At 40.2% G+C, this 24,843-nt stretch overlaps 1 protein-coding gene across 5 annotated transcripts in view; it reads right to left on the reverse strand.

Moving 5' to 3' along the window:
- Nucleotides 1-9,043: 9,043 nt before the first annotated feature.
- The window catches only part of OPHN1 (oligophrenin 1), a 618,968-nt gene continuing 603,168 nt past the window's right edge, over nt 9,044-24,843 (reverse strand). For all 5 annotated transcript variants that reach the window (XM_045472066.1, XM_045472065.1, XM_045472064.1 and 2 more), the window contains 2 exons: nt 14,356-14,397; nt 9,044-12,912 (listed from right to left, as the gene is read on the reverse strand). In XM_045472066.1, coding sequence (XP_045328022.1) covers nt 14,364-14,397 — 34 coding nt within the window. In that variant the 3' untranslated portion in view covers nt 9,044-12,912; nt 14,356-14,363. The remainder of the gene's footprint in view (nt 12,913-14,355; nt 14,398-24,843) is intronic.

Raw genomic sequence — 24,843 nt, forward strand, 5'->3', positions numbered from 1 at the left:
AAAAATTATATGCCAACAAACTGGACAACCTGGAAGAAATGGACAAATTCGTAAACACCCACACACTTCCAAAACTCAAACAGGAATAAATAGAAAACTTGAACAGACCCATAACCAGCGAACAAATTGAATCAGTTATCAAAAATCTCCCAACGAATAAGAGTCCAGGACCACATGGCTTCCCTGGGGAATTCTACCAGACATTTAAAGCAGAGATCATAGCTACCCTTCTCAAGCTATTCCAAAAAATAGAAAGGGAAGGAAAACTTCCAGACTCATTCTATGAAGCCAGCATTACGTTGATTCCGAAACCAGACAGAGACCCAGTAAAAAAAGAGAACTGCAGCCCAATATCCCTGATGAATATAGATGCAAACATTCTCAACGAGATACTAGCAAATCGAATTCAACAGCATATAAAAAGAATTATTCATGATCAAGTGGGATTCATTCCTGGGCTGCAGGGTTGGTTCAGCATTTGCAGATCGATCAATGTGATACATCACATTAATAAAAGAAAAGAAAGGAACCATATGATCCTGTCAATTGATGCAGAAAAAAGCATTTTGCAAAATTCAGCATCCTTTCTTAATAAAAACCTTCAAGAATCTCGGGTAGAAGGAACATACTTAAACATCGTAAAAGCCGTTTGTGAAAAGCCCACAGCTAATATCATCCTCAATGGGAACGACTGAGAGCTTTCCCCCTGAGATCAGGAACATGACAGGGATGTCCACTCTCACTGCTGTTGTTTAACATAGTGTTGGAAGTTCTAGCATCATCAATCAGACAAAAAAAGGAAATCAAAGGCATCAAAATTGGCAAATATGATGTCAAGCTTTCACTTTTAGCAGATGACATGATATTATACATGGAAAACCTGATAGACTCCACCAAAATTCTGCTAGATGTCATACATGAATTCAGAAAATTTGCAGGACACAAAATTAATGTACAGAAATCAGTTGCATTCTTATACACTAATAATGAAGCAACAGAAAGAAACTGATCCCATTCACAATTGCACCAAGAAACATAAAATACGTAGGAATAAACCTAATCAATGTAAAAGATGTAAAATATCTGTATGCTGAAAACTATAGAAAGCTGATGAAGGAAATTGAAGAAGATACAAAGAAATGGAAAAACATGCCATGCTCATGGATTGGAAGAATAAATACTGTTAAAATGTCAATACTACCCAAAGCAATCTACACATTCAATACAATCCCAACCAAAATTGCACCAGCATTCTTCTCAAAGCTAGAGCAAGCAATCGTAAAATTTGTATGGAACCACAAAAGACCCCGAATAGTCAAAGTAATTTTGAAGAAGAAGACCAAAGAGGGAAGCATCACAATCCCAGACTTTAGCCTCTACCAGAAAGCTGTAATCATCAAGACAGCATGATATTGGCACAAAAACAGACACATAGACCAATGGAATAGAGACTACAGAATTGGACCCACAAAAGTATGGCCAACTAATCTTTGTCAAAGCATCAAAGAATATCCCATGGAAAAAGAGACAGTCTCTTTAACAAATGGTTCTGGGAGAACTGGACAGCCACATGCAGAAGAATGAAACTAGACCCCTTTCACACACCACTCACAAAAATAAACTCAAAATGGATAAAGGACCTGAAAGTGAGACAGAAAACCATCAAAACCCTAGAGGAGAAAGCAGGAAAAAATCTCTCTGACCTCAGCCACAGCAATTTCTTACTTGACACATCTCCAAAGGCAAGGGAATTAAAAGCAAAAATGAACTATTGGGACCTAATGAAGATAAAAAGCTTCCGCACTGGAAAGGAAACAATCAACAAAACTAAAAGGCAACCAACAGAATGGGAAAAGATATTTACAAATGACATATTAGACAAAGGGCTAGTATCCAAAATCTATCAAGAACTCATTAAACTCCACTCGGGAAAAACAAATAATCCAGTGAATAAATGGGCAGAAGACATGAATAGACACTTCTCTAAAGACATCCAGATGGCCAACGGGCACATGTAAAGATGCTCAACATCGCTCCTCATCAGGGAAATATAATTCAAAACCACATCAGATACCACCTCATGGCAGAGTGGCTAAAATGATAAAATCAGGAGACTATAGATGCTGGAGAGGATGTGAAGAACGAGAACCCTCTTGCATTGTTGGTGGGAATGGAAACTGGTGCAGCCTCTCTGGAAAAGAGTGTGCAAGTTCTTCAAAAAATTTTTCAAAAAATCTACCCTATGACCCAGCAATAGCACTGCTAGGAATTTACCCAAGGGATACAGGAGTACTGATGCATAGGGGCACTTGTACCCCAATGTTTATAGCAGCACTCTCAACAATAGCCAAATTATGGAAAGAGCCTCAATGTCCATCAACTGATGAATGGATAAAGAAAGTGTGGTTTATATACACAATGGAATACTACGTGGCAATGAGAAAGAATGAAATCTAGCCTTTGTAGCAATGTGGATGGAACTGGAGAGTATTAAGTGAAATAAGTCATACAAAGACAGATACTATATGTTTTCACTCTTAATGTGGATCCTGAGAAACTTAACAGAAGACCATGGGGGAAGGGAAGGAAAAAAAAGAGAGGGAAGGAGCCAAACCATTAGAGATTCTTACCTCCCGAGAATAAACTGAGGGTTGATGGGGTGTGGGAGGGAGGGGAAAATGGGTGATGGGCTTTGAGGAGGGCACCTGTTGGGTGGGATGTGCACTGGGTGTTGTATGGAAACCAATCTGACAAAAATTTCATATTAAAAAAAGGCGTGGAAAAAATACTTGTAGAGCTTCATTTCCACATATCTCATATTAGGATAGCACTCTCTCTCCCAGAGCTTTATAGTAATAAATGAGGAATTTAGTGTAAAAGTGCCTAGTAGAGGGTTTTTACCTCCACCATTACTTAATTCTTTCTCTTAGCTACAAGTCAGCCTTCTAAAGCTTTCAGAATTTCAACAATGTGAGTTAGTAATATAAACTTAAATCCCTACTTTCCCTCTAACTAAGCTTCCATAATCCGTTTCTCCTTGGAATCATATAGGCTTTGATATATATAATAGCCTTCTAGGCCTTAGATGGATCTGAGGCATGCTCATTAATGCCTCTGTTAGTTCCGTGTTTATTTCACCTTCTTTGTACTTTGGGTCACCTTCTTCCTAAGGCCAAATAATGCAGTTGTGATGGCCACATCTAGAGGTGCCTTTCACATTTCAATTGGCGATTTGTCTATTTATTAATATTTTCTGGCAGATGACCATAAAGTGTTTTGAGCAATGGGTGTTTTTTTTGTTTGTTTGTTTTTGATTCACACAAAGCCTCCATATAAACTACAGATAGTTTTGTACTTTCTTATCCCCAACTTCTTTCAGGTACTGGCTTTACACTTACTATTCCCCTCTTGCCCCACCTTTTGCAGCACCATAAATAATAAGTTTCTTTTCCAGGTTGGAGCTCATCTGAGTTTGGAGGCCCTCAGCGTCAAAAAAAATTTTCAGTAATGAAAATATACCATCTGTATACAGGCTAATGAGTCCTATAGTTCTCCATTCCTATCTTGGCTTCTAACATTTAATCTCTGTGTGACTTTGAGCAAGCAGCAATTTTTCTGGATCTCTTTATTTATAAAATGTGACTAAAATGAGTTATTCGTATGTGCATGTAATGTGCCTGCCAGGTGGTAGTCCTGTTTGTTTGTTTGTTTGTTCGTTTTCACAGAGTTAGCACCCTAATTCTTATCTCAGATCTCCTGAAAAGACCCTAGAATTCAAGTTTTTCCCATTTCATGCTTGGCACATGATAGATACTCCACAGTGTTTGTTTCCTTCCTTAGTTTCAGGGAACCCCCAACTCCATTGTGGGCTTTGTGTCAACTCCCAAGGACCTGAATTCTAGAAGCACAAATTATGCAAAAGCTCTGGATATGATTCTCATAACCTATCTGATTTGTGGTCAGGGCCGAGTCCTTTTCCCCCTTTGTCACAGTGGGATTGGCCTATTTGGCTGACAATGCTTCTTTCCCAGAGCTCTTCAAATTTATTTAAAGACTCTTTAGGTCCATTCCTAAGGCATTTTGTGATGCCTTCTTCGCTACAGGGAAGATAATGTGATATTTTTCTGGACATAAATACACTCTGGACAGCCAAGACCCCAGGATTAATTTCCAATTAAGTGTGAAGTCAGCCAGTAGTAGGATAGGGTTTCTTTCTATTTCCCCTGTAGGACTTGCCCACCCTTTCACGGAGTGTCTTTGAGGAAGTACCATAAGCACCATTGTAATTATAGTAGGAGTAAAAAATGTAAGAGGTAGGGAGAGTAAGGGAGTGTGAGAAAGATGGCTGCTTCCCAGAATAGCATAAGGTGTGCTCAAAAAGGTGAAGGTACCCAAGACACATCACCAGGGGCTTGTCATGAGAAGAAAAAGCATCTGTCCTCAAGACATATGAATCCTCCAGATTCCTCCTGCCCTGGCAACTTCACAGAGCAAAGTAGCTCAGACTCAGTGTTTGGCCTGAAGCTCTTTTATGAGGTAAAAAGTATGAGTGGAACTGAGCCTATTATGGGAACAATGTACATAGGGTTGTAGGAGTCAGGATGGCTGGTCACAAGGCCAAAGGACATAACAGTTTCCAAACAAACAGGTTACACTGCATTGAAGAATCTAAAAATCAAGTTGCAGATAAAATTTGAGAAGATTTTAAATGACAGAGCATGATCCATCATATCTGAATGGGTGTAGAGAAGATTCTATTCCTGAATAGCAACTGAGGCAACTGCCGCCACCACCACCACCATCGGTATTTCTACTACTATGACTGGTTAATATTAATTGAGCATTTAGTAAGGGCTAACCACAGTTATTTGGGTGAAATAAGTTTCCAATGGTGACTGAGACATGAATATGGATAATAGTGTTTGAGTTCCTTCCACAAGAATTACAGGCCAGGGTCTTATCTGCAATGGCTAGCAAAAAAAGACACAGAGAATAAAAGAAGAAATCAGTCTTTATTTAATCCTTCTAGATCTTAGCCAAATAACGGATATAGAATTCTGAGTCCTGCAGGATGATAGTAGGGGTGGAGAAAAGTTGAGGAACAGTTAGGACTGAGGTTTTTCCTACCCTACCTACCTCATATCTTAATAGCTCTGGGAACTACAATAGGTTGGTAGCATCATAAGACCCAGGTGGGAGTAGCTGAGGAAGCAAAATCCAGTTCTCACGGGCTTGCCAACTGCTAGGAAAGGGCCAGCATAGAGAACACTACTGCTTAGCTTTGTTTTCCAGGACCAGGAAAGCCCTCTTTTGCAGTCTTAATTTTAGGCACCTTCTTTTGGGCATTTTGAGGGCTTGGTCTTCAGGAAATGGGCTTCACAGAGAGTCAGAGAAAGTAATACAACTTCCATTCACACCAAAACAGGGAGATCTACCTCATGCAGAGGCTACCAAGTGGAAATTCTGCTCTGGAGAGAGCATTCCTGGGGCCAACCTATCTTTGTCCCATTCACATGGACTGACAGTCTCCTTTTCTTCCAGCCTATGAAAAAAGATTGGGACATTCACTGTGCAGTCCACTGGCCACATAAAATCCATTAAGTCTAAATTTAACCTACTCTTTCAGAAAGTTCACCTGTGCTGATTTGGGTTTCGTGAATTCTGGGACCCTGAGAGCAAGCTTAGAGAATCACAGGTGCAAGGGAGTTTTAAATCAACTTGACCTCAATGTCTCTTCTAGGAGATTTTTCTCTGTCTGGTGGAAGCCACTGGGGATTAGTTAAGAGAATAAATCCCGAATTCACCATTTCCAGGGCAAATGGCATAACCATTCTGTGCCTCAGTTTTCTCAGCTATGAAATGGAGCTAATACCACTACTTACCTCAAAGAAATATTATCAGGATAAATTCAATAAAGCCATTCAAAAGCATACAGAGACACATTTGGCATAAAATATATACTATATAAGTGTTACCTCTTCTGGTCAAGTTATATGGGGAGTAGATATCTCACCTTGGATCTTTGGGGAAACTTCCTCTCCCCATTCCTAGATAGAATGAGACTAGTTAAGGAATTGGTCACCAGCATCAAGATGCCATCTAGGAGTACCATCAGCTTCCAAAGAGCCCCCTTTGCCTTCTAGCCACCACTTTCTTTGTTGTGCCACCCAATTGTGTCTGAGTGTAATTGAAAGACGGGAGAAATTGAATGGCACCAGAGTTTCTAGCTGCCATGTAAGTGGGATGCAAATGGTAAATTTTTTCTTCCCCAGAATGAAGATCTTGACAACCATGTGTCTTGACGCCGAAAGGTGGGACTTCTGTACGTAGCTGCTCCATGTCTGTTGTAAGCAATATTATGACCTCCAAGAATATTTTATGTCATAATCATTAGAATTGTGATTATATGGCAAAAGAGATGTTGAAGATGTGATTAAGGTTACTACTGACTTTAAAACAGGGAGGCTATCCTGGATTATCTGTGTGGGCCCAATGAAATCACTGCAACAAAAAAATAAGGCTGTAACAGCAGAGGCAAAAGAGGAAGTCAGAGAGATGCAAAAGGGGAAGCAAAAGGATTTTACATGCCATTGTTAGCTTGAATATGGAGAGGGGCACATGTCAAATAAATGATGACCTCACTCCTGCAATGAGGGACTAAATTCTGCCAACAACCATTGAGCTTGGAATAGGATTCTGTGCCCCAAATGACAACCACATGTCTAGCTTATATGTTGATTTTAGTTCAGTGAGCCCCTAGGAAGAGGATCCAGCCACACTATGCTGAATTTCTGACCTACAGAAACTGTGAGAGAATAAATGGATGTTAGTTTTAAGCTGCTAAATTTGTAGTCATCTGTTACAGCACCAACAGAAAACTAATACAATGCTTTGGGCCTCGATTTGTACATCTGTAAAATGCGGGCAAAATGCCTTCTCTTGCCTACTTTTTGAGGCTGTTATGAGAACAAAATGATGGATCCTAGAGGACTCTGCAGTTTCAAGTTATAAAACTGTTAGGCTATTCTCCAACAGAAAACAAGTTCATCTGTTTTGAAGTAATTGGATTAAACCAATTGAGAGTTTAGAGCTGACATTTCTTAGAAGTTCTGAGGGTTTGGAGGGTTGCTTCTCCTCTCCTAGAGAAGCACTACAATATGGATGAAATCAGAAAACTTAGGTCCAAGTTTATTTTCTACTTGCATGTCCTTGCTCATGTTTTGTCACCTCTCTGAGCCTCAATAAAATGAGGGTAATCATCTCTGCCTAGATCATATGGTTGTCTGAGGCTTAACTGAAGCAATGACTGAAAACACGTGATGGAAACAAAATACCCAGATGGAAGGCCTATTAGTCATCCCCAATGTGTGCCCTGCTGCTGGAAGCAGATTTCTTGATTTGGGTAAACTAGTCACCCAAAGAAAGTAGAATTGAACTCTGAGCACCTATTTTCTGTTATTGTTTCTGGTACATGGCCTTAGACAAGTCCCTTCTCTATGGGTCTGATTTTGATTTTAAGAGTTTATATTATAGCCAGTTAATTGTCTTCAGCTAATATGTATCAGAATCTGTAGAGTGGCAGATAGAGGATAAGTAGAACTTTTCCCCTTTTAATATTCCCCTTCTACTCTCAAGAAACTATCCCCTAAAAGCCCAACTCAGAGGAATTTACTATATTAAATCATGCAAAGTAAGCCCCATTTAGGATATAGGAATTGATTCCCAAGTATGTGGTTTGAAACAATTGATTGTAAAATTTCGTATTTTTAAAATTTAAAAATTGTCTAGCCAATTTCAAGCTGGTTAACTAGAGTCATGGCGCTCCCAGTTCCTTGCAGTGCCCATTAATGTTGCTTTGTCATGACTGTGAGATTTTCTCTCAGACTAACCCTTATTATGTTAACTGAAGATGTTAAACTAGGGCCTGACAAAACCCTATAGAGTTATCCATGTTTTAATTAAATGTAAGCTGTAGCAAAACCCATAGCTTAGAATAACAGAACATCAAAACTTAAAAGTACCTTTGAGACTACCTTGTTTAAAGACAATTTGAGACCTAGAGAGAGCAAGGTACTTGCTGAGCATTACAGAGAGTCAGTGACAGAGGCAAATCTGGATCCCCCTACCAGGGCTTCTGAAAGTAGGTCTTCCTACGGCCACATGTTGCCTTTCTACTGCCTTTAATGGTCAGAAATTTGAAAATCAAGTGATTTTTCAGTCTTTTCCCCCAGGCTGGTTTCACTGTTCTTTGAAGTGGAGAAATTTCATTCACATGTCATCAAAGTACAAGGCCACGTACAAAGTAGTGCAAGAAGCAGGCAGCTATGGACACAATCTTTTGTAAACACTCTCAACATACCAGAATGCTCTTATCCACCATTTTTGGTCTTTGCCTCACTAAAAAATCTCCTTCCTCAACCCTTTTTTGGTCTCAAATGCCTTATATCAGTGTTTCTCAAACTTTAATGTACACTGAAATATCAAGATCTTATTAAAATAAAAGTTATGATTACAGTTGTCTGTGGTAGTACTCAAGAATCTGCATTTCTAACAAGCTCCCAGGTAATGATGATGCTGAGGCTGATGATGAACCACATTTGTAGTAGAAATAGATGTTGTTTCCATCAGTCTCATTTCTAAAGCATGTTCTCCATTTACCATCAGGATTTCTTTACTCCTAAGGGGTAGTGTGATGTAGTAGAAACTGTAAGACCTCTGTAGTTTCCAGTCCTGTATTTTTATCAATCCTTAGCTGTGTGATCTTGGACAAAGTCATTTCTCATTTCCTTGAACCTCAAGTTTCCTTATCCATAAAATGGGGTTATTACCCATCCTGCAGTGATGTTGTAAGGCCTGAGGAAATGACAAGGGCTTGGTGCAAAGTAGACTATAGCTTGAGAATCTTGGTAATAAAAGATTCTGTGCCTGTATGTCCTTAGAATTGCAAAAGACAACACGAGCAGTGCATGGCAGCTACAGCATCATGTCTAATATGCTCAAAGATTGTTTCCATGAAAAAAATGCAGATAGAGGACATCAATACTAGAGAGTCTGCATATTTTATTGAAAGTCACATGAATGGGCCCAAGGACCTCCTTCTTTTGCCTGTCACATATGTATTTCACATAGGCAGTCTTTCTAGCATCTATTAATGTCCTTGGCATCAAGTGCTTCATGAAAATGAAGGTTTCTTCTTCATCAGAAACATCTTTTCAAGGTATCTTGCTTCCATCTGAAATTTTTAAATGCTTCTGAAGCTTTTGGGGATTGTAATGTGTCAAGGCCATTTGCTTGCAGCTACGTTAAGACTAATATCATTGATCTACGTTCTTTTGAAAGCAATGTGTTTTCTGGCCACAGAGATACATCTTCTTCTACTCTATTCTAGTTATTACATAATCAAGGAAGTTCTAGAAAAGGGAAGAATCCTTTCCCACAAAACCAGTTATTTTATACTTTATATGACACTGTTTCATTACTGAAATCAGATGCTGAATTTTACATCCACACCCTGTAGCTGGACAACCTCCCCACATTTTTTAAGCAAAAACTTCAATAACATTTCTTATTTTACACTATCTCTTAATTTTGCGATCACCACAGAAAACGTTGTAACGATTTTACCCCAAGGTAATAAGTACCAGAGAGCCACAAATACCTTTTTTTGATTCTTAAACTGTTTGTGTGGATATCTCCAATCTCTTGGAATGAAAATACACATGCTACAGCCTTGGTAAAGTACATAGACACATACAAGGATCCTTTTTCCTTTGAAAAACAGCTAAGCCAAGGACTCAACAACTACCAACTGAAAAGTAAACCATTCATTTCACAAGGTAAAATTGAATGATCCTTTTAAAAACATTACAGAATGCATAAATGGAAGGTGAGGAGAAAGCCCAACTCAGAAATCTCTTTCGGCCCAGTTTTTGTTCCCCTGTAAACTAGACCTGCATCCCCAAATTCCCCTCAAATTTTGGCCTTCTAATATTTTATTAGGGAGAAAAAGTCATAGAGTCATGCCAATTCCAGTAATGTAGCTTCTGTGTGACAAAGGGAAACCAGCATGGAGTCAGAGAGGCCTGGATTTCAAGCCACGGACCTGTCATTTACTTTCTGTGTGAATTTGAGCCAGTTACTTTAGCCTCCTGGGCCATAAATCTTTTATCTGTAAAATGAGGAGAATAGCATCTCTGCATGATTGTTGTAAGGACAAAGGAGATTATGTATATAAAGCACTTAGAACTTAGTAGGTGCTTAATAAATGTTATTACTGTCAGTTCAAGATTTACAGTTCTTCCACTGACAGTTTATCTAACCTCTGGCCAAGGTATGTAGGTAATTTCCTATAGTTGTCACTCTTCAATTATCATCCCATTCCAATAGCCTCTTCTGAATGACTATTCATCCATTAAGCCTGAGCCAAGACAGTCTCATTCCATGATGGTGTGCCTTACCACAAAAGTTTTTGCTCTTTAAATCAGAGTGCAAAAGAGGAGGCTCTGAGGTTCATTTGGGGGCATTCTTTGGGTATAGACTAGGGCAGGGGCAGAGCTATCCAGTTACTGCTTCCTGACATCCAGCCATACTGGTGGTCCCAACTTTCTAGCTCAGGGTCTTGATCTATATATGTCCCAGAAAACACACAGCAATCTCATGGTCACATTTCTAGGACACCTATTCAACTGGGACTGCAGTGGCTTTCTCTGGTTCTCAATAATCTTTCAATATGTGGCCAAAATCTACACACCCGCTTGCTTTAATCATTCATCTAATGGGGGCAGAGCAAAGACGCCACAGCTCTGAGACCAGGGCTCAACAAGAACTTCCTGGGTGAGGCCAGTAGTCTCACAGAAAATTCCTTTGGGGGTGAGTAGCAGGTAGAATGATGGCTACTTGGCTTTCTTGCTACTGGTTCTTATTAACTTGGTCTTTGAGACTGGGTAGAGCTGAGAGAGTTTTATGTGGCTACTTGGGCATGTCTATTGGGAATGGCATCAAGTTTCCACTCAATAACTTCCACAAGGGCTCTCAGTGTGTTTAGCCTACATGTTACTAATTCACCAATAAACCATGTTGAGTTCAGTCTTGAAAGTGACTATCACCTTTCAGTAACACTGTTTCAAAGGCATCTCAGAGTCGGTTTGAGAACGTGTGTTTCTCTCTCTCTTCCCCTTCATCCATCTCCCTCTCCTTCCTTCTCTCCTTCCCCTCTTCCCACCCATGTCTATGCTTCTCTCTCAGTTCCATAGTCAGGGTCTTGCTAGAAGGGTCCAAGTAGGAAAATCCTTTCTGTCACACTTGGTCACATTATAAATATACAGACTCTAAAGACAGGCTATGGTCTAGACACCTGCATGGGAACACAAGCAATGACACTTTCTCCAGCAGCCTCCCATCAACAAACAAGACTCAGAGATGTCTACTCAGATTTTTGACTACTCAATAAACCAGTTGTGTTTTAGTACTTTTCCAATGACTGAGATGGCAAATGGAACACCAGGAGCTTATGTCTTAAAGTTTTCCACTTGATGAAAAGTATGTAGGATTCAGTAAAGAGGGTAAAAACCAAACACTCAAAATGATGACCACTAAAGCCACCAATAATAAAGTCTCTTATTAGACAAGTGTTGTAAAATGGAAAGAAACTTGCACGGGAACCTAGGGACCTAGGATCTTGTTTAGGCCTGGCTAATAACTTGCATTGTTTCAGTTTCTCCAAAGGTAAATTAGGCAGTTAGAGTAAATAATTTTGGAAGGCTCTTCCAATCATATACTGTATGGGTTGTAAATAGAATCTTTTATCTCAAGTGCTGTGGTTCTTAACCTTTATTGGGTCACCGGTCCATCTGAAATTCAGTAGAATGCTATGGACCATCTCCCCAGAAAAGGCACATTGTCATGGAGTTCTGCATACCATTTCAGAAGCTTCGTGGAGTTTCTGAATCCATGGACACTGGGATAGGAGTTGTTTCTTGGAGGAGATAAAAGAGCTTGCTTATCTGCATAAGGCAAACATGAAGCAATAGTGCCAGCTGCCTGGACTCAATCCATCTTAACAATTTTTCCCAGTATTTGACCCAGGAATGGAACTCGTGCAGGACAAATACAGCTTGCATTTTTAAAAGAACTGTTTTTCAGCTTTTGTATCTTTCTTAATTGTTTGGAAATGAAGCTGTCAGGAAAAAAAAAAACAGGAAAAATAACTCAAACAAACCTAGGCTTCAACATGCAAAATATTCTTTGTAGATTTGTCCTATGTGGCTATATGTAAAAACAGGAAGGCCGCTTTTTGAGTCCACATGAAGAGGTTGTGTTTGGCATCACTCATGCTGTCTTGCCCAATAGGAGCAGACAGGTTCTTGGTAATATACTGCAGTGCCAGAACTCCAACCTAGTACCAGCCTCCTTATCCTTAGTAAGAGACATGTTAATATTCTCCAATGTTCAGCAAACATTCCTACTCTTCTACAATGGGCAATGGCCCCCAACTCAAGTAGCTTCTACTTTAGGGTAAGACCTTTGAGATCAGTCTTTAGTCCAAAATCTTTCAGAGTTCCATGGTCTTCTGAGGAGGCAGGAAATTCAGAGAAGAGCTGAAAACTAAGCTTCTTTCTTCAACTCAGGTCAGTAGATAGCTTGGTTTCTGCAGTCTGGCTTGAGGGTGTTCAGCCATTCACAGTCATATAGTAGCTCAACATAGATCTTCAGAGGGAATGAAGACAGAATACATAGGAGAAATAAACCTGTGTCTAAGACATGTGCCCCTTATTTTATAGCATCCTAGAGCCTGAAGGTGCAAGGCCAGGAAGAAGCTGCTCTCCTCAGCACAAAATGACTCAACACACAAGGGTTTGAAGAAGACCCTTCCAGAACCTGTGGAGGATCCTCTGAGACCAAGGATTTCAAAACCTAAAAAGGAAAGAAGAGAGTAGGTAATTAGCTAGAACTGGTCAAGTACTTACCAGCCACTGAGGAGTGACACCTCTCTTGTTGGGTAGCTAAACATATAATTGGTAGCTAATCTTCTGAGCAACAGAGGCTGGCTAGGAAAAGGCCCTTACAACTCAGATCCTTTGAGACAGGCCTAAGATGGTGCTATAATCAGGACTGGAAACTGTGTCCATTTGACCTCAACCCTTATTCCCTAAAAGTCCACAGGAGATGAAGCCTGATACCTCTGAGGTTACCCACCTAGAGTAGCCATTGCATTTATGGTACTACAATAACTGAACTGATTTTCTGGGACTTCACCTCCATGAGGGCTGCTAAGGAAAAGCTTATCAACCCATGGACCACATAGGACTGGCAGTGATAGGAAGAAAAAGAAGGCTAGGAGACAAATGGAAAGTTCTTCTTCAGATACCCAGATCTCATTTATGTTTATATTGGTTAATGTCATGCCAGCAACCTGATAGCCAATTAGAACTCCTTGGTAGAGAAAAAAAAATTCCATTATCTCTGTGACTCTTGTGACCTTACCAAGTTACTTATCCCCTCTGAACCTCAGTTCCTTTTTTAAAGTTTATTTATTTATTTTGAGAGAGAAAGAGAGAGCAGGGGAAGGGCTAAGAGAGAGACTCTCAAGTAGGTTCTGCACTGTCAGTAAGGAGACTGATGTGGGGCTCAAACTCATAAATCATGAGATCATGACCTGGGCTGAAATTAACAGTCATATGCTTAACTGACTGAGCCACCCAGGCGCCCCTGAACCTCAGTTCCTTTATTGGCTGAGTTAAAATACATATTATTCTCCTTATTCTGGCATTTGATATGGATCAAATAAAATGATGGAAGTGAAAGTATTTTGCATAATGGAAGTGGAAGTATTTTGCATTAAACAAATATACAGGACTAAGGATAAAGGTTTTGGGGGTAGGACTTAAATAGTGATTTGTTCTAAAGCTGCCAAGTCTCTACATGATACTGAAGTGGACTCATGGTACTTGCTATAATACCAAAAGAGAGCTTACTGATTTTCTTATAGACCGAAAGAATGTCAGAGTTAGACAGTTCCAAACTTTTCATTGTACAGATTGGGAAATTGAGGCTAAGAGAATGAAATGTACTTGCCCCAAATGTCACAGTCTAGGATTTCTAATGAACTTTATTCAAAGGCAACTTGTAAAACCATGCTGTAGTTTGGTTGGAGGAGAAAGGAAGGAAAGAGGAAGGAGACTTAAAAACACAGGGAACCTCAGAATTAGAAGGCAGTAAATATAAGGGTCATGAACTGAGACAGGGAGGGAGCTCCTACCCGCTGGACCCTCAAGACTAAAGTCCTCAAAAGTTCAAATTCCATAAAGAAGGCTTATATTAATTAAGGTTTTGTAATCAGGGGTGAAGAATACATACCTGAGGCCTCAACTCTCATCTCCAGGAAGTCTTCCTTGAGAACTGTGGGTAAAGGAGGAAAAATATTTCACTAAGTCTCTAGAAATCAGAACTGGAAAGGCAAAGCAAGGGGATGGGTGACCCTTCCAGGCCAGTGTCAAAGAGTCCATTTGAAAAATGGGAAGTAATCCATCCAAATGTTTCAAAGCATCTAGATCTATGCTTATAAGTTGAGATGCCTCTCAGCAGTTTTAGAAAGCCCAGTAACCTAAATACAAAGACATCTCTCAGGTGTCAGAATAATCCTTTTAGTGTTTAGGCAATGGGAGGCTAGGGGAGCCCAGAGAAACTGGCCCAAGACCAAAACCTGTATTCTGTGATTATCTCTCATAGGGATAAGGACAAGGTAGAATGGCAAATGCCATTCAAAACATTAATCACCCTTTGCCTTAAAGACCAAACCAACTTTCCCCAGCCCCTTAATATGCTTAGATCCATATTAAGTTAGCCTTGTCTGGGAAGAGCTGGAGGGAAGAGACAATCCTAAAGAATGAAGGCCTATATAGTTTTGCCAGAACATCCCAGACAATAGATAGAATGACAATAGGGCTATTTCTATAGCATTGTTTTTCTGTCCTTTCCTAAGTCTATTTATACCTACTTCCTGAGTGATCTTACTCCCATTCATGGTTTAAATCACCACCAAATACTGAGAACCCACCAAGGGGCCACTATTCACATCGGAGTATATGTAAATGTCCTGTGAAGTTGCACAGTGGCTGTATTCAACAGTTCTACCCCTAAATCTCTGTGGATTCAACCTCAACTACTAGTCTAAGTTGCAGTTACCTACTGGACATTTCTTTTTTTATTTTTTATTTAAATTCCAGTTAGCTAACACACAGTATAATAATAATTTCAGGTGTACAATACAGTAATTAAACATTTCCATAAAACACCTGGTGCTCATCACAAGTGTTTCCTTAATCCCCACAATGTATTTACAACATCCCCTACCCCCTTCTCTTCTGGTAACCACCAGTTTGTTCTCTATAATTAAGTCTGTTTCTTCATTTGTCTCTCTATCTCCAATCTCCCCCCTTTGCTTGTTTTCTTAAATTCCACATATTAGTGAAATCATATGGTAGTTGTGTTTCTCTGACTTATTTCTCTTATCGTAATACTCTCCAGCTCCATCTATGTTGTTGCAAATGCCAAGATTTAATTCCTTTATATAGCTGAGTAATATGCCATTCTATATATAGCATCTCTTCATTATCTATTTATTCATCAGTTGAAGGACATTCGGGCTCTTTCCATAATTTGGCTATTGTTGATAATGCGGCCATAAACATTGCAGTGCATGTGCCGCTTCGAATCAGTATTTTTGTATCCTTTGGACAAATACCTAGTAGTACATTTGCTGGATCATAGGGTAGTTCTATTCTTACCATTTGATGAACCTACATACTGTTTTCCAGAGTGGCTGTACCAGATTGCATTCCCACCAAAATTGCATGAGGGTTCCCCTTTGTCCACATCTTCATCAACACCTGTTGTTTCTGGTGTTGTTGATTCAGACATGTGTGAGGTGATATCTCACTGTAGTTTTGATTTCCATTTGATGTTGAGTGATATTGAGCAAATTTTTATGCATATGTTGACCATATGTATGTTCTTCTTTTTTTTTTATTTTTTATTATATGAAATTTATTGTCAAATTGGTTTCCATACAACACCCAGTGCTCATCCCAAAAGGTGCCCTCCTCAATACCCATCACCCACCCTCTCCTCCCTCCCACCCCCCATCAACCCTCAGTTTGTTCTCAGTTTTTAACGGTCTCTTATGCTTTGGCTCTCTCCCACTCTAACCTCTTTTTTTTTTTCTTTTTTTTCTTTTTTTTTTCTTTTTTTCTCCCCCTCCCCCATGGGTTCCTGTTAAGTTTCTCAGGATCCACATAAGAGTGAAACCATATGGTATCTGTCTTTCTCTGTATGGCTTATTTCACTTAGCATCACACTCTCCAGTTCCATCCACGTTGCTACAAAAGGCCATATTTCATTTTTTCTCATTGCCACGTAGTATTCCATTGTGTATATAAACCACAATTTCTTTATCCATTCATCAGTTGATGGACATTTAGGCTCTTTCCATAATTTGGCTATTGTTGAGAGTGCTGCTATGAACATTGGGGTACAAGTGCCCCTATGCATCAGTACTCCTGTATCCCTTGGGTCAATTCCTAGCAGTGCTATTGCTGGGTCATAGGGTAGGTCTATTTTTAATTTTCTGAGGAACCTCCACACTGCTTTCCAGAGCGGCTGCACCAATTTGCATTCCCACCAACAGTGCAAGAGGGTTCCCGTTTCTCCACATCCTCTCCAGCATCTATAGTCTCCTGATTTGTTCATTTTGGCCACTCGGACTGGCGTGAGGTGATACCTGAGTGTGGTTTTCATTTGTATTTCCCTGATAAGGAGCGACGCTGAACATCTTTTCATGTGCCTGTTGGCCATCCGGATGTCTTCTTTAGAGAAGTGTCTATTCATGTTTTCTGCCCATTTCTTCACTGGGTTATTTGTTTTTCGGGTGTGGAGTTTGGTGAGCTCTTTACAGATTTTGGATACTAGCCCTTTGTCCGATATGTCATTTGCAAATATCTTTTCCCATTCCGTTGGTTGCCTTTTAGTTTTGTTGGTTGTTTCCTTTGCTGTGCAGAAGATTTTGATCTTCATAAGGTCCCAGTAATTCACTTTTGCTTTTAATTCCCTTGCCTTTGGGGATGTGTCGAGTAAGAGATTGCTACGGCTGAGGTCAGCGAGGTCTTTTCCTGCTTTCTCCTCTAAGGTTTTGATGGTTTCCTGTCTCACATTCAGGTCCTTTATCCATTTTGAGTTTATTTTTCTAAATGGTGTGAGAAAGTGGTCTAGTTTCAACCTTCTGCATGTTGCTGTCCAGTTCTCCCAGCACCGTTTGTTAAAGAGGCTGTCTTTTTTCCATTGGATGTTGTTTCCTGCTTTGTCAAAGATGAGTTGGCCATACGTTTGTGGGTCTAGTTCTGGGGTTTCTATTCTATTCCATTGGTCTATGTGTCTGTTTTTGTGCCAATACCATGCTGTCTTGATGATTACAGATTTGTAGTAGAGGCTAAAGTCTGGGATTGTGATGCCTCCTGCTTTGGTCTTCTTCTTCAAAACTCCTTTGGCTATTCGGGGCCTTTTGTGGTTCCATATGAATTTTAGGATTGCTTGTTCTAGTTTCGAGAAGAATGCTGGTGCAATTTTGATTGGGGTTGCATTGAATGTGTAGATAGCTTTGGGTAGTATTGACATTTTGACAATATTTATTTTTCCAATCCATGAGCAGGGAATGTCTTTCCATTTCTTTAAATCTTCTTCAATTACCTTCATAAGCTTTCTATAGTTTTCAGCATACAGATCCTTTACATCTTTGGTTAGATTGATTCCTAGGTATTTTATGCTTCTTGGTGCAATTGTGAATGGGATCAGTTTCTTTATTTGTCTTTCTGTTGCTTCATTGTTAGTGTATAAGAATGCAACTGATTTCTGTACATTGATTTTGTATCCTGCAACTTTGCTGAATTCATGTATCACTTCTAGCAGACTTTTGGTGGAGTCTATCGGATTTTCCATGTATAATATCATGTCATCTGCAAAAAGCGAAAGCTTGACTTCATCTTTGCCAATTTTGATGCCTTTGATTTCCTTTTGTTGTCTGATTGCTGATGCTAGAACTTCCAGCACTTTGTTAAACAACAGCGGTGTTCCTGTCGTGTTCCTGATCTCAGGGAAAAAGCTCTCAGTTTTTCCCCGTTGAGGATGATGTTAGCTGTGGGCTTTTCATAAATGGCTTTTATGATCTTTAAGTATGTTCCTTCTATCCGGACTTTCTCAAGGGTTTTTATTAAGAAAGGGTGCTGGATTTTGTCAAAGGCCTTTTCTGCATCGATTGACAGGATCATATGGTTCTTCTCTTTTTTTTTGTTAATGTGATGTATCACGTTGATTGATTTGCGAATGTTGAACCAGTCCTGCCTCCCAGGAATGAATCCCACTTGATCATGGTGAATCATTCTTTTTATATGCCGTTGAATTCGATTTGCTAGTATCTTATTGAGAATGTTTGCATCCATATTCATCAGGGATATTGGCCGGTAGTTCTCTTTTTTTACTGGGTCTCTGTCTGGTTTAGGAATCAAAGTAATACTGGCTTCATAGAATGAGTCTGGAAGTTTTCCTTCCCTTTCTATTTCTTGGAATAAGTTGAGAAGGATAGGTATTATCTCTGCTTTAAATGTCTGGTAGAACTCCCCTGGGAAGCCATCTGGTCCTGGACTCTTATTTGTTGGGAGATTTTTTTTTTCAACGTTTATTTATTTTTGGGACAGAGAGAGACAGAGCATGAATGGGGGAGGGGCAGAGAGAGAGGGAGACACAGAATCGGAAACAGGCTGCAGGCTCTGAGCTATCAGCTCAGAGCCCGACGCGGGCCTCGAACTCACGGACCGCGAGATCGTGACCGGGCTGAAGTCGGATGCTTAACCGACTGCACCACCCAGGCGCCCCTGTTGGGAGATTTTTCATAACCGATTCAATTTCTTCGCTGGTTATGGGTCTGTTCAAGCTTTCTATTTCCTCCTGATTGAGTTTTGGAAGAGTGTGGGTGTTCAGGAATTTGTCCATTTCTTCCAGGTTGTCCAATTTGTTGGCATATAATTTTTCATAGTATTCCCTGACAATTGTTTGTATCTCTGAGGGATTGGTTGTAATAATTCCATTTTCATTCATGATTTTATCTATTTGGGTCATCTCCCTTTTCTTTTTGAGAAGCCTGGCTAGAGGTTTGTCAATTTTGTTTATTTTTTCAAAAAACCAACTCTTGGTTTTGTTGATCTGCTCTACAGTTTTTTTAGACTCTATATTGTTTATTTCTGCTCTGATCTTTATTATTTCTCTTCTTCTGCTGGGTTTGGGGTGTCTTTGCTGTTCTGCTTCTATTTCCTTTAGGTGTGCTGTTAGATTTTGTATTTGGGATTTTTCTTGTTTCTTGAGATAGGCCTGGATTGCAACGTATTTTCCTCTCAGGACTGCCTTCGCTGCGTCCCAAAGCATTTGGAATGTTGTATTTTCATTTTCGTTTTTTCCATATATTTTTTAATTTCTTCTCTAATTGCCTGGTTGACTCACTCATTCGTTAGTAGGGTGTTCTTTAACCTCCATGCTTTTGGAGGTTTTCCAGACTTTTTTCTGTGGTTGATTTCAAGCTTCATAGCATTGTGGTCTGAAAGTATGCATGGTATAATTTCAATTCTTGTGTACTTATGAAGGGCTGTTTTGTGACCCAGTATATGATCTATCTTGGAGAATGTTCCATGTGCACTTGAGAAGAAAGTATATTCTGTTGCTTTGGGATGCAGAGTTCTAAATAGATCTGTCAAGTCCATCTGATCCAATGTATCATTCAGGGCCCTTGTTTCTTTATTGACCGTGTGTCTAGATGATCTCTCCATTTCTGTAAGTGGGGTGTTAAAGTCCCCTGCAATTACCACATTCTTATCAATAAGGTTGCTTATGTTTATGAGTAATTGTTTTATATATTTGGGGGCTCCGGTATTCGGCGCATAGACATTTATAATTGTTAGCTCTTCCTGATGAATAGACCCTGTAACTATTATATAATGTCCTTCTTCATCTCTTGTTACAGCCTTTAATTTAAAGTCTAGTTTGTCTGATATAAGTATGGCTACTCCAGCTTTCTTTTGGCTTCCAGTAGCATGATAAATAGTTCTCCATCCCCTCACTCTCAATCTAAAGGTGTCCTCAGGTCTAAAATGAGTCTCTTGTAGACAGCAAATAGATGGGTCTTGTTTTTTTATCCATTCTGATACCCTATGTCTTTTGGTTGGCGCATATAATCCATTTACATTCAGCGTTATTATAGAAAGATACGGGTTTAGAGTCATTGTGATGTCTATATGTTTTATGCTTGTAGTGTTGTCTCTGGTACTTTGTCTCACAGGGTCCCCCTTAGGATCTCTTGTAGGGCTGGTTTAGTGGTGACAAATTCCTTCAGTTTTTGTTTGTTTGGGAAGACCTTTATCTCTCCTTCTATTCTAAATGACAGACTTGCTGCCATAAAGGATTCTCGGCTGCATATTTTTTCTGTCTAGCACACTGAAAATCTCGTGCCAATTTTTTCTGGCCTGCCAAGTTTCAAAAGAGAGATCAGTCACGAGTCTTATAGGTCTCCCTTTATATGTGAGGGCACGTTTACCCCTTGCTGCTTTCAGAATTTTCTCTTTATCCTTGTATTTCGCCAGTTTCACTATGATATGTCGTGCAGAAGATCGATTCAAGTTACGTCTGAAGGGAGTTCTCTGTGCCTCTTGGATTTCAATGCCTTTTTCCTTCTCCAGATCCGGGAAGTTCAAAGCTTTTATTTCTTCAAGTACCCCTTCAGCACCTTTCCCTCTCTCTTCCTCCTCTGGGATACCAATTATGCGTATATTATTTCTTTTTAGTGTATCACTTAGTTCTCTAATTTTTCCCTCATACTCCTGGATTTTTTTATCTCTCTTTTTCTCAGCTTCCTCTTTTTCCATAACTTTACCTTCTAGTTCACCTATTCTCTCCTCTGCCTCTTCAATCCGAGCCGTGGTGGTTTCCATTTTGTTTTGCATTTCATTTAAAGCGTTTTTTCAGCTCCTCGTGACTGTTCCTTAGTCCCTTGATCTCTGTAGCAAGAGATTCTCTGCTGTCCTCTATACTGTTTTCAAGCCCAGCGATTAATTTTATGACTATTATTCTAATAGTCACTTTCTGTTATATTATTTAAATCCTTTTTGATCAGCTCATTAGCTGTTGTTATTTCCTGGAGATTCTTCTGAGGGGAATTCTTCCGCTTGGTCATTTTGGATAGTCCCTGAAGTGGTGAGGACCTGCAGGGCACTTCCCCTGTGCTGTGGTGTATAACTGGAGTTGGTGGGCGGAGTCGCAGTCAGACCTGATGTCTGCCCCCGGCCCACTGCTGGGGCCACAGTCAGACTGGTGTGTGCCTTCTCTTCCCCTCTCCTAGGGGCGGGATTCACTGTGGGGTGGCGTGGCCCGTCTGGGCTACTTGCACACTGCCAGGCTTGTGATGCTGGAGATCCGGCGTATTGGCTGGGGTGGGTAGGCAAGGTGCACAGGGGCAGGAGGGGCAGGCTAGCTCGCTTCTCCTTAGGTGATCCACTTCAGGAGGGGCCCTGTGGCAGCGGGAGGGAGTCAGATCCGCCGCCGGAGGTTTGGCTCCTCCGCAGAAGCACAGAGTTGGGTGTTTGCGCGGAGGGAGGAAGTTCCCTGGCAGGAACTGGTTCCCTTTGGGATTTTGGCTGGGGGATGGGCGGGGAAGATGGCGCTGGCCAGCGCCTTTGTTCCCCACCAAACTGAGCTCTGTCGTCCGGGGGCTCAGCAGCTCTCCCTCCCTTTGTCCTCCAGCCTTCCCGCTTTCCGAGCAGAGCTGTTAACTTATGACCTCCCAGACGCTAAGTCTTGCTTGCTGTCGGAACACAGTCAGTCAGGCCCCTCCGCTTTTGCCCGCCAGACTCGGGGGCTCTGCTTGGCCGGCGAGCCGCCACTCCGCCCCGGCTCCCTCCCGCCAGTCCGTGGAGCGCGCACCGGCTTGCCGCCCTTCCTACCCTCTTCTGTGGGCCTCTCGTCTGCGCTTGGCTCCGGCGACTCCGTTCTGCTAATCCTCTGGCGGTTTTCTGGGTTATTTAGGCAGGTGTAGGTGGAATCTAAGTGATCAGCAGGACGCACAGTGAGCCCAGCATCCTCCTATGCCGCCATCTTCCCTCCTCCCCTCCCATATGTATGCCTTCTTTGGAAAAGTGTCTATTCCTATCTTCTGCCCACTTTTTTAAATGTATATTTCATTTTTTTGGGTGTTGAGTTTCATAAGTTTTTTTAAATATATTTTGGATACTAATTTTTATCAGATATGATATGTGCAAATATCTTCTCCCATTCAGTAGGCTCTTTTTCAGCCTTTTAGTTTTGTTTATTGTTTCCTTCACGTGTAGGTTTTTATTTTGATGAAGTCCCAATAGTTTATTTTTTATTTCCCTTGCCTCGGGAGACATATCTAGTAAGAAGTTGCTATGGCTGATGCCAAAGGGGTTACTGCCTGTGTTCTCCTCTAGGATTTTAATGGTTTCCTCTCTCACATTTAGGTATTAGATCCATTTTGAATTTATTTTTGTGTATGGTGTAAGAAAGTGGTCTAGTTTCACTATTTTGCATGTTGCTGTCCAGTTTCCCCAACACTGATTGTTGAAGAGACTGTCTTTTTCACATTGGAAATTCTTTCCTGTTTCATTGACCATATAGCTGTGGGTTCATTTCTGAGGTTTCTATTCTGATCCCTGATCCATTGATCTATGTGTCTATTTTTGTGCCAATACCATACTACCTTAATCACTACAGATTTGTAATATAACTTAAGCTCCAGAATTGTGATACTAGCAGATTTTCTTTTCTTTTTCAAGGTTGCTTTGGCCGTTCAGGGTCTTTTGTGGTTCCATGCAAATTTTAGATTGTTTGTTCTGGCTCTCTGAAAAATGCTGGTGGTATTTAGATAGGAATTGCATTAAATGTGTAGATTGCTTTGGGTAATATAGACATTTTCACAATACTTGTTCCTCCAATCCATGGACATGGAATGTTTTTCCATTTCTTTGTGTCCTCAATTTCTTTCATCAGTGTTTTATAGTTTCAGAGTACAGACTGTTTACCTCTTTGGTTAAGTTTATTCCTATGTATCTTATGGTTTTTGGTGAAATTGTAAATGAGATTGATTCCTTGATTTCTCTCTCAGCTGCTTCATTATTGGTGCATATAAATTCAACAGATTTCTGTATGTTGAATTTTTATCCTGCATCTATATTGAATTTGTGTAGCAGTCTTTTGAGTTTTCTATACAGAGAATCATGTCATCTGCAAAGAGTGGAAGTTTGGCTTCTTCTTTGATGATGATTTTGTTGCCTTTTATTTCTTTTTGCTGTGTGCTTGCTGTGGGTAGAACTTCCAGTACTATGTTAAATAACGGTGAGAGTGGAATCCCTAATTCTTGACCACAGAGGAAAAGCTCTCAGTTTTTCCCCATAGAGGATGATATTAGCTGTGGGTTTCTTGTATGGCCTTTATTATGTTGAGATATGTTCCCTGTAACCCAACTTTTCTTGAGGGTTTTTAATGAATATGTTGTACATTGTGAAATGCTTTCTTTGCATCTATTGAAAAAAATCATATAGTTCTTATTATTTCTTTTAATAATGTGGTATACAGTATTGATTGAATTGTGAATATTGAACTACCTTTGAAGCCCAGGAATGAATCCTACTTGATTGTGGTGAATGATTCTTTTAATGTACTGTTAGATTTGGTTTGCTAGTATTTTATTGAGAATTTCTGCATCCATCTTCATCAAGGATAGTGGCCTGTATTTCTCTTTTAGTGGAGTCTTATTCTGGTTTTGGTATTCAGGTAATGTTGTGGCCCTATAGAATGACTTCCTAGGTTTTCCTTCTTTTTCTATTTTTTGGAAGAGTTTGCGGAAAAATAGGTATTAATTCTTTCTTTAATGTTTGGTAGAATTTCTCCATGAAGCCATCTGGCCCTGGACTTTTGTTTGCTGGGAGATTTTTGATTACTGATTCAATGTCTTTGCTGATTATCAGTATGTTCAAGTTTTCTATTTCTTCCTGTTTCATTTTTGGTAGTTTATATGTTTCTAGGAATTTATCCATTTCTTCCAGTTTGTCCAATTTGTTGGCATATAGTTTTTCATAATATTCTAAGTGTTTGTATTTCTGTGGTGTTGGTTGTTATTTCTCCTCTATCATTTGTGATTTTATTTGTTTGTGTCTTTTCTCTTTTCTTTTTGGTAAGCCTGGCTAGAGGCTTACTAATTTTATTAATTAATAGGAGGAGTTAAGATGGCAGAGTAGTATGAGGATCTTATGCTACCTCATTCCTTGAACATAGATAGGTAATTATCAAATCATTCTGAACACCCAGGAAATCCATCTGAGGACTGAGAGAACAAACTACACAACTAGAGGGAGAAAAGAGGCAATATTATGGAAGGTAGGAGGCTTGGAGATGTGATTTGGGGGCTAGAAAAGAATCGTGGGTGCTGCAGAGAGGAGGGAGCCCTGATCACAGAGAGAGGAGAAATAGACAAAGGGAAAGAGAGAGAGAGGACAAATGAAAGCAGTATGCAAGGGGGTTGCAGAAGAAAAACACTTCCCCAAAACCAGGGACTTGAGAATACAAGAGGAGCTGATTATAGCCAGTTTTTACAAGCAGCCAAGCTGATAGTCTGAAGTTTTAGAAGTCTGCACCATCACCAGGGTCAAGCCTGGTGGGTATAGTGTTGCTCCTGTGGAAAAGGAGGCCAAAATCCAGAAAGTAGTCAGTGTTCTCTGAGGATCTCCTGGGTTAAACTGA

This window comes from Leopardus geoffroyi, chromosome X, assembly GCF_018350155.1.
Source record: "Leopardus geoffroyi isolate Oge1 chromosome X, O.geoffroyi_Oge1_pat1.0, whole genome shotgun sequence".
In the NCBI taxonomy this organism is placed as follows: Eukaryota; Metazoa; Chordata; class Mammalia; order Carnivora; family Felidae; genus Leopardus; species Leopardus geoffroyi.